The sequence below is a fragment of the Bos javanicus genome, chromosome 5 (genome assembly GCF_032452875.1).
Source record: "Bos javanicus breed banteng chromosome 5, ARS-OSU_banteng_1.0, whole genome shotgun sequence".
Lineage (NCBI taxonomy): Eukaryota > Metazoa > Chordata > Mammalia > Artiodactyla > Bovidae > Bos > Bos javanicus.
Genome location: NC_083872.1, coordinates 59,042,608 through 59,055,612, shown reverse-complemented (window position 1 = coordinate 59,055,612; position 13,005 = coordinate 59,042,608). Strand labels below are relative to the sequence as shown.

The window sequence follows — 13,005 nt, the reverse complement described above, 5'->3', positions numbered from 1 at the left end:
CTTGCTTAACTTGCTAATTCCTTAAAGTATAGATAAATGGATTTAGCATGGGGGCTACAGAGGTATTTAGCACAGCTATCCCTTGCTCGAAGAGACCCTGTCCTTTGCTGATGGATTCATGTACATGAAAATGCAGCTGCCAAAAGAGATGGAGACGGCGATCATGTGGGACGAACACGTTGAAAAGGCCTTTGTCCTCTGAGTGGTAGACGGGATCCTCAAAATTGTTCTGATGATATATGTGTAGGACAGAATTATAATGCCAAAGTGAATATCAGAGTAAACACAACATAAGAAAACACCATTATCTATAGGAATTTGATGTCTGGACAAGAAAGTTTAAAAGGGGGGGGAAATTACATGCATAATGTTCAATAGCATTGGACTTGCAATAATCAAGCTGTAGGGAGAACATGAGTAATGGAAATGTGATAAAGAATGAAGCCAGCCAAGAAGTCAAGACAAGCAGTGTGCAGACTCTATGATTCATGATGGTCATGTAATGCAGCAGTTTTCAGATGGCAATGTAACGGTAATAGGACATGGTAGTCAGAAGATAAAACTCAGTGACTCCCAAGAGAATGAAAAAAGAAAAATAACTGAGCCATACAGTCATTAAGAGAAATGGTTTTATCCCCTATAATAATGGTGGATATAGTGACAGTTGTGAATGACACTTCTAATATGGAGAAATTCTGAGGAAGAAACACATGGGGGTTTAGAGGTGGGCATCCAGCAGGGTCAGGATGATAATTTAGGTCAGGTTCCCAGTGATGCTGAGCATGTAGGTGATGAGCAGAAAGACAAAGATCACAACGTGAACTTGTGGGTCATCGGACACTCCCAGGAGGATAAACTCTCTTATTTCCATGTAGTTACTCACTTTTTTCTTCTTCTGAGTAACTTTCTGGAGAAAACAGAAACAAAAGAGCTGAAAGAAAAGAGAATTATTCATGGACTACACTGGAATTTATTTCTGAGAGTGTTATGCCATTCTGATCTAACTTGGGAGATCTTTGAAACAACAATAAAATAGATAACTCTTTTTAAAAGAATTTCTTACATCAACATGAATTTGCAACGGGTATACACGTGTTCCCATTCCTGAACCCCCCCACCTCCCTCCCCGTACCATCCCTCTGGGGGTACAACCATCCCAATACAATATTGTAAAGTAATTTACCTCCAATTAAAATAAATAAATGTACTTTAAAAATAAAAGAATTTCTTACTATATGCCACTGTGTGTGTTTTCCATAGAATTCTTTTAAAATCTCCATTTTACTTATAGGAACTAGGCTAAAAATACTTAAAATTTTTTTGTTTGGACACTCCCATAGACAGGGGACTCTAGAGTAGAGCATGGCAACGCATTCCAGTATTCTTGCCTGGAGAATCCCCATGATGGGCTACAGTCCATGGATTCAAAAACAGTAGGACATGACTGAAGTGACTAAGCACATGGACAGAGGAGCCCGTCAGGCTATAGTCCACAGGGTCACAAAGAGTCAGCCACATCTGAGCACACACACACAGCCATATGCTGGATTATAAACTGGTTCATAACAAGCCAAGAATTCATAAAAAGGAACAAGTTCCAGTCAGTTGTGAGGTGGATGAATCTAGAGTCTATAATACAGAGTGAAGTAAGTCAGAAAGAGAAAACCAAATATCCTATATTAATGCATACATATGAAATCTAGAAAAACAGGACTGATTAATCTTTTTACAGAGAAGAAATGGAGATGAAGACATAGAGAATGGAATTGTGACAAAGCAAGGGAAGTAGAGGCTAGGAAAAATTGAGAAAGTAGTATGTATGTGTATATATATATATATATATATATATATATATATATATATATAAAATAGATAACTAGTGGGGAGTTGCTATATAACACAGGGAGCCCAACCTGGGACTCTGTGACAACCTAACGGGGTGGGATGGAGCAGGGAAAAAGACGCTCAAGAGGAAGGAGATATATATATATAATTCTGACTGATCCACATTGCTGTATGACAGAAACCACCACAACATTGTAAAGTAATTATGCTTCAATTAAAAAAAAAATGTCAAAGAATTGAAAACATTCTGACCACAGAAGTGTTTATTTAAAAACCAGTATGGGTCCCAAATGATAAGGCTTTCAAAGAAAATATTCCAAATGAGTACAGGTAGGCTGATTAGAGTTTCTGGGTGTCTGATAAGAATTTTCACTCTTCCTGTTGGTTACATGTGTGCACATTTTTTTTTTCATAATTAGGTGTGTTACACATGTATTTTATGTGTACCTTTCTTCATGGCACACAAATTCAATAAAAACTGAAAGACAATACTGCTGAGGCAATCCTAAAAAGAAGGCAAGGAAACCAGGATAATTATTCTACCAGATAAAGCCACCATAACTAAGACTGTATCAGTTGTACTGTTGCTGCTGCTAAGTCGCTTCAGTCGTGTTCGACTCTGTGCGACCCCAGAGACGGCAACCCACCTGGCTCCCCCGTCCCTGGGATTCTCCAGGCAAGAACACTGGAGTGGGTTGCCATTTCCTTCTCCAATGCATGAAAGTGAAAAGTGAAAGTGAAATCACTCAGTCGTGTCCGACTCTTCGAGACTCCATGGACTGCAGCCCACTAGGCTCCCCCATTCATGGGATTTTCCAGGCAAGAGTACTGGAGTAGGGTGCCATTGCCTTCTCCAATCAGTTGTACAGGGATAGGCAAATAGTCAGTAGGACTGAAACATCTCAATACATCATGTTAAGAGATATTTGATGTCAGCTTGATAAGGAAATGGCAACCCACTCCAGCATTCTTGCCTGGAGAATCCCAGGGAAAGAGAAGCCTGATGGGCTGCCGTCTATGGAGTCGCACAGAGTTGGACACGACAGAAGCGACTTAGCTTATATTATCAATGTTAGTATTTCTTACTGGTTAGCTAGTTTCTCTACTATCAAGTTCTCCACTGTAAAGGTACTTTCCCCTCATTGCACAGTGATATTCTGTGCAATGCAGGAATACTTTGAGATTGTATAAATATCATATTCCTTAACAAACTCTTATCTATTATAATAATTCAGTATTAGTTGTTCTCTAATCTAGATAGTGGAAATATATAATAGAGTACCATTAATATTAACACAATATTTATTTTTCTAAATCTATCAGTTCTTTTACATCTATTAGTTGGGATTTTACCATAAAGAACAACACTCTTTTCTCTAATCCTATTAACAATTTATTAATTTATTTTGAAGTGTTTTCTACTTAATGTGTTATTATCTATTTATATAATTATTTATTGGAGGGATCAAATGTCCTTATATAGAGTACTCCTTCTAAGTGAGTCCTTTGTTGACATGCTGCTACCCTTTCTGTAACAATAAGATACTCTAGCTCATCATATCCTTCAAATATTTAGTCCTGTAATCAACCATTTCTCCAGTTCTCAGAAACTATTTTTAGCAAGAAATGATGCTTAGAACCATGCATCTGGATGCTTTGTGGGGTTTTGCTATTGAGCTATCATGACTCCTTGGAACTTTCATGAAATGGAGAAAGGAAATACATAAAAAATAATAGCATCACACTGACAATTTTATTCTAATCCAATAACAGGATTTTTCAACTTCTCTTATACAACATTGGATCTTTCTCTGCCATGAGAAACTAGGCTCCAAAGTAAATCTGTTAGCCTATCAATTATTCAGTTTAAAACTGAATAGTTTCTGAATTGTTACACTATTATAAAGACAAATATACTAAATAAAGTTCAATTTATCTCTGCAGTTCCCATCCTACTGGTGGTGAATTGTCAAAATATTTGAAAAAATTATCTTTGAATTTGAAAGGTAAAATTTAAAAACCCCACATGGTTAGCAATGTGTTTTAACATTATGCTCAGTGGTGTGTGTTTAATTTTAGTGTTTTCCCTGCTTAATTTTATCTTTGGATTATGTGAACAATACGAATATTTCAAAAGTTTATGCAATTAGGTATACTCAGAAATGTGTCTGTCATTTTTTTTCTCCATTTATCTCTATTTTCTTACCTGAGTACATGTTTTTGTTATAGAAGCCTGAGGTCATATCTTAATATTTGTGTGGTTAGTCCTCTCCTATCACTCTTGTTTCTCAAGATTTCCTAATTATCATGTTTGCTTTTCCATGTGAAATTTAGTATTATGCCCTTTTTGCATGGGCCAAATGATCAAGAAATTCCAATGTTACTTGAACAATCAATGACAAATGGAATTCTTTAAGTCTTCGTCACAAGTAAACATTCATAACACAAACTGTGATTATGAAACATGCAGATAAACATGTTTACAGATAAACATGCTCCTTTGGGACAATACTCCCTGGCTTTCTACTGGGTCCTAGTAGAGACTAAGGCCCAAACACAGGACCTCAATTCACCATTAGATTTGAGCTTTCCATAATGAACTGAGTATTACTGGACCTTCTGATTGATAAACTAGGTCATTTACAACAGTCTATCATTAAAGGGAAAGAGTACTTGGGAGATCACACTTGAACAGGTACAGAAGGCAAAAGTAAAATTTATGAAGAGATGACTTAGACTTCTTTAAAATAAATTTCTGGTGGATTACATCCTCTTCCGCTATCCATATTTATGCCCTTATTGGGAAAACCTAATAACTAGCTGACAAATACATAAAAATATGTACCTGGTTTTGGATGTTCTACACAATATGCTAATATACTCTCAAAAGTAAATGATTGATAGGCAAAAAATATGCCATAAAAGTAATGTTTAATATATATATTTTAAATGCTGATAATGCTGACATTAAAGAAGAAAAGTGTGCTTCAGATAGAGAGGAATTGGTGGTTTTTCATAATGATAAACAATTATGTCCCAGAAGATATAACGATCCCAAATTTGGGTCTTCATAAATATACAGTGTTAATATTTTTAAAAATAAAAGCATGTTGATGTATGGCAAAACCAATACAATATTGTAAAGTAATTAGCCTCCAATTAAAATAAATAAATTTCATTGATTGATTTGTGGATATTGAAGAATCATTGCATCCCTGGGATAAAGCCCACTTGGTCATGGTGTATGATCTTTTTAATGTGTTTTTGGATTCTGATTGCTAGAATTCTGTTAAGGATTTTTGCTTCTATGTTCATCAGTGATATTGACCTGTAGTTTTCTTTTTTTGTGGGATCTTTGTCAGGTTTTGGTATTAGGGTGATGGTGGCCTCATAGAATGAGTTTGGAAGTTTACCTTCCTCTGCAATTTTCTGGAAGAGTTTGAGTAGGATAGGTGTCAGCTCTTCTCTAAATTTTTGGTAGAATTCAGCTGTGAAGCCGTCTGGACTGGGGCTTTTGTTTGCTGGAAGATTTTTGATTACAGTTTCAATTTCCATGCTTGTGATGTAAAGTCAGGAACAAGACAAGGGTGCCCCCTTTCACCATTACTATTCAACATAGTTTTGGAAGTTTTGGCCACAGCAATCAGAGCAGAAAAAGAAATAAAAGGAATCCAAATTGGAAAAGAAGAAGTAAAACTCTCACTATTTGCAGATGACATGATCCTCTACATAGAAAACCCTAAAGACTCCACCAGAAAACTACTAGAACTAATCAGTGATTATAGTAAAGTTGCAGGATATAAAATCAACACACAGAAATCCCTTGCATTCCTATACACTAATAATGAGAAAAGAGAAAGAGAAATTAAGGAAACAATTCCATTCACCATTGCAACGAAAAGAATAAAATACTTAGGAATATATCTACCTAAAGAAACTAAAGATCTATATATAGAAAACTATAAAACACTGGTGAAAGAAATCAAAGAGGGCACTAATAGTTGGAGAAATATACCATGTTCATGGATTTGAAGAATCAATATAGTGAAAATGAGTATACTACCCAAAGCAATTTATAGATTCAATGCAATCCCTATCAAGCTACCAACGGTATTCTTCACAGAGCTAGAACAAATAATTTCACAATTTGTATGGAAATACAAAAAACCTTGGATAGCCAAAGCTATCTTGAGAAAGAAGAATGGAACTGGAGGAATCAACCTGCCTGACTTCAGGCTCTACTAGAAAGCCGCAGTTATCAAGACAGTATGGTACTGGCACAAGGACAGAAATATAGATCAATGGAACAAAATAGGAAGCCCAGAGATAAATCCACACACATATGGACACCTTATCTTTGACAAAGGAGGCAAGAATATACAATGGATTAAAGACAGTCTCTTTAACAAGTGGTGCTGGGAAATCTGGTCAACCACTTGTAAAAGAATGAAACTAGAACACTTTCTAACACCATACACAAAAATAAACTCAAAATGGATTAAAGATCTAAACATAAGACCAGAAACTATGAAACTCCTAGAGGAGAACATAGGCAAAACACTCTCCAACATACATCACAGCAGGATCCTCTATGACCCACCTCCCAGAACATTGGAAATAAAAGCAAAAATAAACAAATGGGACCTAATTAAAATTAAAAGCTTCTGCACAACAAAGGAAATTATTAACAAGGTGAAAAGGCAGCCTTCAGAATGGGAGAAAATAATAGCAAATGAAGCAACGGACAAACAACTAATCTCAAAAATATACAAGCAACTCCTACAGCTCAACTCCAGAAAAATAAATGACCCAATCAAAAAATGGGCCAAAGAACTAAATAGACATTTCTCCAAAGAAGACATACAGATGGCTAACAAACATATGAAAAGATGTTCAACATCACTTATTATCAGAGAAATGCAAATCAAAACCACTCTGAGGTGCCATTTCATGCCAGTCAGAATGGCTGTGATCCAAAAGTCTACAAACAATAAATGCTGGAGAGGGTGTGGAGAAAAGGGAACCCTCTTACACTGTTGGTGGGAATGCAAACTAGTACAGCCACTATAGAGAACAGTGTGGAGATTCCTTAAAAAACTGGAAATAGAACTGCCTTATGATCCAGCAATCCCACTGCTGGGCATACAGTCTAAGGAAACCAGAATTGAAAGAGAACATTGTGTACCCCAATGTTCATTGCAGCACTTTATAATAGCCAGGACATGGAAGCAACCTAGATGTCCATCAGCAGATGAATGGATAAGAAAGCCATGGTACATATACACAATGGAGTATTACTCAGCCATTAAAAAGAATACATTTGAATCAGTTCTAATGAGGTGTATGAAACTGGAGCCTATTATACAGAGTAAAGTAAGCCAGAAAGAAAAACACCTATATAGTATACTAATGCATATATATGGAATTTAGAAAGATGGTAACAATAACCCTGTGTACGAGACAGCAAAAGAGACACTGATGTACAGAACAGTCTTATGGACTCTGTGGGAGAGGAAGAGGGTAGGATTATTTGGGAGAATGGCATTGAAACGTGTATAGTATCATGTATGAAATGAGTTGCCAGTCCAGGTTTGATGCACGATACTGGATGCTTGGGGCTGGTGCACTGGGATGACCCAGAGGGATGGTATGGGGACGGAAGAGGGAGGAGGGTTAAGGATGGGGAACTCATGTATACCTGTGGTGGATTCATTTCAATATTTGGCAAAACTAATACAATATTGTAAAGTTTAAAAATAAAATTAATAAATAAATAAATTAAATAAATTTATATTAAAAATTAAAAAAATAAATAAAAACATGGCATGACTATGAACAGAGAGAAACTGCTCCACAGTTGTTTTGGAAATTTTAAGTAACTCAGTAATGGTGGAAAGAGTAAGAGTACAGATTTAAATCATGTGATTAATGAACTTGTATATACTAGCTGACTCAAATAGAACAATGCATTCAACTACCATTACGTATAATTCTCAGGTGTATGAGAAATGCTTACAAAAAACTCTGATCACATACTAGGCTATAAATTGAGATTCAAATAATTTAGAAGGATGTAACTTAATTAATACATGTTTTATGACAATATAAATGGATTCTTTGGAAAATTTTATGTCCAGAAGGCCCACCTGTATCAGACTGAGGCCAGTGCAACTCAGTGACTCTCCCTCACTGAGGGGAAAAAGAATAGTGTGGAGCATGTATCAGGCATCTGGGCTTTTTGGGGACTAGGGAAGCACTAGTGTCTGTGTAGTTTTTATTGGGGCCTCTATGGGACCTGACATACTATAAATGCCTAAGGGCTACTGAAGTCAAAAAAGGGCTGGGTGATGTGCTGTCGCTTCAAGGAGCTGAGTTACAGCAAACAGAAACAGAGGGAGCAAGAGACTATGGGCTGCATGCAAAAAAAAAAAAAAATAGATAAAATCTTCTAGTTAGGAATCTTCACACACAAATCTGAAAAGACACAGCCTCAGAAAATATTTAAAAGACCCCTCAGAATCTCTAGGTGGACTAAATGGTGATGGATTCCCCTGTAAAGGTGGTGGTTTTTGTTGGGGGCCAGAGTGAGGTACTCCACCCGTGGCAAAGGTCATGAGGAAGGAGGCTCAACATACACAAAGGTGGGATCGAGCGTTAGGAGTCCCCCTGGAAATCCTCGAGCATCTTCCCCCATAACCAGAGTCTGCCTACTTTACTACTTTGTGCTCTCACCTACACCTCTGACTTTACGGGGGTCTGTCCCCTGCCACCTTTTTCAGAGAAGGAGTTAACTTAGAGCTCCAGTTAATAAAAACTCCTGGGCATGACAAGAGTGTTTTAACCTACAAACTCCTCTGAAGGTTCTCTGGCCTGCCTGACAGGCTTGTCCAGCCACATGTGATTGCTCACAGCCTCCCAACCATGAGAGGCATGAGATGCTTTAAACCTTCTAAAAACAGGTTCCTTAGAAAAGTTAGAAAACTATGAGTATTAAGTATAGTGGGCTGATTAGAAATTGTATTGGTGAAGGGTTTTTCATTTGTTGAGCCAATGTTTGTTGCTAAGTCTCCATATCCCCGCCCTTACACACATTAATGAATATATAGAAGAAATAAGTATTAACCTTTGATATTAATCATGTTAGACCTTAGGCTAAGTAAATTCTTTCCTTAACTAAAACCCACTACACCCTCACCCTATAGGAATGTAACTTTATTTGGGTGGCGTCTGTTTTAAGAATAATCACCCGTGGAGAAATAAGTGTCCTGGTTGACTGACTGCTGTCACAGGAGAGGGTCATAAATTGTCAGCAGGCCCCCTGGCCAGAAGATGATGTAACACCCCTAAGACCTCTGTATACATTTGTATGAAGCACCTGACTTTGATAAAAGTCAGGACTGCTGACCCCACGTGACTTTTGCATAACATCTCAGTGTATAAAAGTAGACCATGGAAAATAAAGAATTGGGATCAGTTTCTCGAAATACTGGTCTCCCCATGTCACTCTCTCTCTCTCACTCTGGCTGAGTCTCCATCTGAGCGCGGAACCCGCCATGCTTACTAATTATGCCTGGGCTTCTAAGATCCGACCGGGGAGGCTTCAGTGTCTCCTCTCCTTCGGGAGAACGGAAGGACGCCTGCGGCCTATGTAAGTGGTGCAAACTTCTTGTCTTGAAGTTTTATTGGTCTCCCGCATAAACCAAGCTATTCAGCCTCTTTTCTCCACTGAATTTTCCTACTGAGCTATCCTCATTCTATTACTCTTTACATCTTTAATTAATATCTAATTAAAGGTATTGTATCCTGATCCTCGCCGAAGCCGTCCCCGCTTCGAATACCCTGGATCAGCCTGGGCTGGACCCTGGCAGGTTTTGTCAAATGTGTAGATAACAACACAATTAAAAGGAACATAAAACAAACAGAAAAGTACCCCAATCAACCAGACAAAATAAATCTCAAAACATAGACCCTAAAAAAATGGAGGTAAGTAAATATCTGACAAAAAATTTAGAATAACTGTCATAAATGCAATCAATGAGCTCAATAAAGTGGAAGTATTTTAGTTTTACTTGATTTTTTGAATTTTTAAATATCAGCATTTTTTTAAATGATACAGAAAAAAGAAATTCTATAATTAATACGTAATATCTTGATAAATATTTATCTTGAAAATATGCACTTAATTTCACAAAGTATAAAGAACTGCATTTAAAGTGCAATGCACTACTACATATGATATTTTTGGAATGAATTTACTGTACTATAATATATAACAGGTAGATTCTTTAATGTTAAGAAATTATCAGTGTTCATTGTGAAAATAAATAAGATATTACACACTAATTTTTAAACTTTGCATTTAAAGTACAATGTGATATCATATGATCATTTTAGGGACTGATATTTACAGGATTAAAACTGTTTTTAACTTCATGCTCTAATGTATGTCTTAAAGAAATACAATTCTATTCTAGAATATGCTATAGGATATTTAACTTTTACTATACTTTAAATGTCAATAAACAATGGCTGCAGAAATGGAAGAAATAGACTGAAAAAGTATATATTAGCAGTCATGTGGCCTGGTAAAAGGATATAAACTGCAAGCAGAGTTATACAGATATTTAGGAATTTAAAAATTTAACCTAATTGTTCTTTAAAGTGTTTTTGACCCCCCAAAAAATCATTTATTAGCACAAAACACTGCTTTATAGACCATGTCTTTGAAGGCTTGTTTTACTTGCTGGTTTCTCAAGGTGTAGATGAAGGGGTTCAGCATGGGGGCCACAGAGGTATTGAGAATAGCTACCCCTTTTGTCAATGATGCCTTTTCTTTGGCCGAGGGATTAGCATACATGAATATACAGCTTCCATAGGAGATGAAGATGACAATCATGTGAGAGGAACAAGTGGAGAAGGCCTTTTTTCTCTGACTGGCAGATGGGATTCTCAAAATAGTCTTGACAATGTACATATAAGACAAAATCACCAATGCCAAAGTGAACAGCAAACTAACCAAAGCAAAGTAAAAACCCATTACTTCTAGGAGCCATGTATCTGAACAAGACAATTGTAAAAGGGGAAAATAGTCACACAAAAAGTGATCAATGACATTGGAAGCACAGTAATCCAGCTGGAGGAGAAGCATAAGGGGTGGGAAAATGGTCAGAAACCCACTGAGCCATGCGCAGAGCACAAGCAGGCTGCAGAGTTTCCTGCTCATGATGGTTGTGTAATGCAGGGGCTTGCAGATGGCAACATAGCGGTCATAGGACATGGCAGTTAGAATGTAAAATTCAGTCACCCCCATGAAAATAGAGAAAAATAGTTGGGCTGCACAATTGTTGTAAGAAATAGTCTTGTCCCTGGTGATAATTGCCCCCAGAAATCTAGGGATGCACACAGTAGTAAAGGAGATTTCTAAGAAAGAGAAGTTTCGGAGGAAGAAGTACATTGGTGTCTGGAGATGGAAGTCCACCCAGGTTAGGGTGATAATAGTCAGGTTTCCAGTGACACTTAATACATATGTGATTAATAAAAAGAGGAAAATCACAATCTGAAGCTCAGGATCATCAGAAAGGCCTAGAAGGACAAACTCTGTGATCACAGTGTGGTTCATTTCTCTCTCTTCTTCTTCTTTTAAATATATTTAGGTGAAAAGTCGGAGAAGGCAATGACAACCCACTTCAGTACTCTTGCCTGGAAAATCTCATGGGCGGCAAAGCCTGGTAGACTGCAGTCCATGGGGTCGCTAGGAGTTGGACACGACTGAGCGACTTCACTTTCATTTTTCACTTTCATGCATTGGAGAAGGAAATGGCAACCAACTCCAGTGTTCTTGCTTAGACAATCCCTGGGACTGGGGAGCCTGGTGGGCTGCGGTCTGTGGGGTTGCACAGAGTCGGACACGACTGAAGCGACTTAGCAGCAGCTGCAGGTGAAAAGTGTATTAAAAGGGAAGAGATGAAAGATATAATTTATTATAATCAATGTCATCATCATTAATACAATTCTAAAACATTATCTCTAATTCATGCTGTCATTTTTTTAACTTACTTTCATTATATATTAAAACATATACATGATTTGTGCTTTATATAATACTCTCATTTTAATTAGAAAATCTTCATACAATAAATCACACTACTGAGAGATGATAAATGAAATTTATACTCTTTATTTTGTACATTTAATGTAATCCCTTGCAATTTTGTTGGAATAATCCTATAAAATATTCATTTTTCTTTTTTTCTATCATGTATTTATTAGAAGACCACCACTTAAAAAACAGAAAGGGATGATCTCATTTCCTTCAAAAGATCAAAAATGAAATTTAAAAGACTAAAGTAGCAACCCATTTTTCTTTGTGCAGAACTCATTACTTTATATGATATAAATCAATTAAAGATCTTCTTAGCAAATAAACTTTAAAATGTTTAATGATTAAATTATTAATTTTATTAATATTAATTAATTAAAGTAACATTAATATTTATGAAGTAATTAACATAACATGAGAATGCTCTATACTTATATATATGTATAATAAAATAGAATAAATAGCATAATTATGTTATTTAACAGGAAATATATTCACTTAAAGATTTGTCTATAATTCCATTGAAATCATTAATGTTTGGCATCTTCTGTGATTTGCTACGGAGAAGGCAATGGCACCCCACTCTAGTACTCTTGCCTGGAAAATCCCATGGACGGAGGAGCCTGGTGGGCTGTAGTCCATGGGGTCGCGAAGAGTCGTACACTACTGCGCAACTTCACTTTCACTTTTCACTTTCATGCATTGGAGAAGGAAATGGCAACCCACTCCAGTGTTCTTGCCTGGAGAATCCCAGGGACGGGGGAGCCTGGTGGGCTGCCGTCTATGGGATTGCACAGAGTTGGACACGACTGAAGCGACTTAGCAGGTGCAGTGATTTGCTAAGAATATACATATAGAAACATTTCTATTTTTTTATCTTTTTGTTTTTTATATTTATTTTTAATATAAACTTATTTATTTTAATTGGAGGCTAATTATTTTACAATATTGTATTGGTTTTGCCATACATCAACATGAATCCACAGGATATGCTGTATTTATCTACTTTTCTTTTTGTATTGAAGCACAAACTGAAAAGTAACCACTTGCCTCATATCATA

At 36.6% G+C, this 13,005-nt stretch overlaps 1 protein-coding gene and 2 long non-coding RNA genes across 3 annotated transcripts in view; 1 reads left to right on the top strand and 2 right to left on the bottom strand.

Annotated features, from left to right (window-relative positions):
- The window catches only part of LOC133247748 (uncharacterized), a 62,755-nt gene that overhangs the window by 32,788 nt on the left and 16,962 nt on the right, over positions 1-13,005 (top strand). The window lies entirely within an intron of this gene.
- Positions 616-13,005, bottom strand: part of LOC133247749 (uncharacterized) — a 45,740-nt gene continuing 33,350 nt past the window's right edge. Inside the window, exon 2 of the long non-coding RNA XR_009736478.1 lies at positions 616-931. This is a non-coding gene — a long non-coding RNA (uncharacterized LOC133247749). The remainder of the gene's footprint in view (positions 932-13,005) is intronic.
- On the bottom strand, positions 10,529-11,529 carry LOC133248879 (olfactory receptor 6C3-like). Its single transcript, XM_061419164.1, has one exon. It carries the CDS (start codon positions 11,462-11,464, stop codon positions 10,529-10,531), a length of 936 nt encoding a protein of 311 aa, XP_061275148.1. The 5' UTR covers positions 11,465-11,529.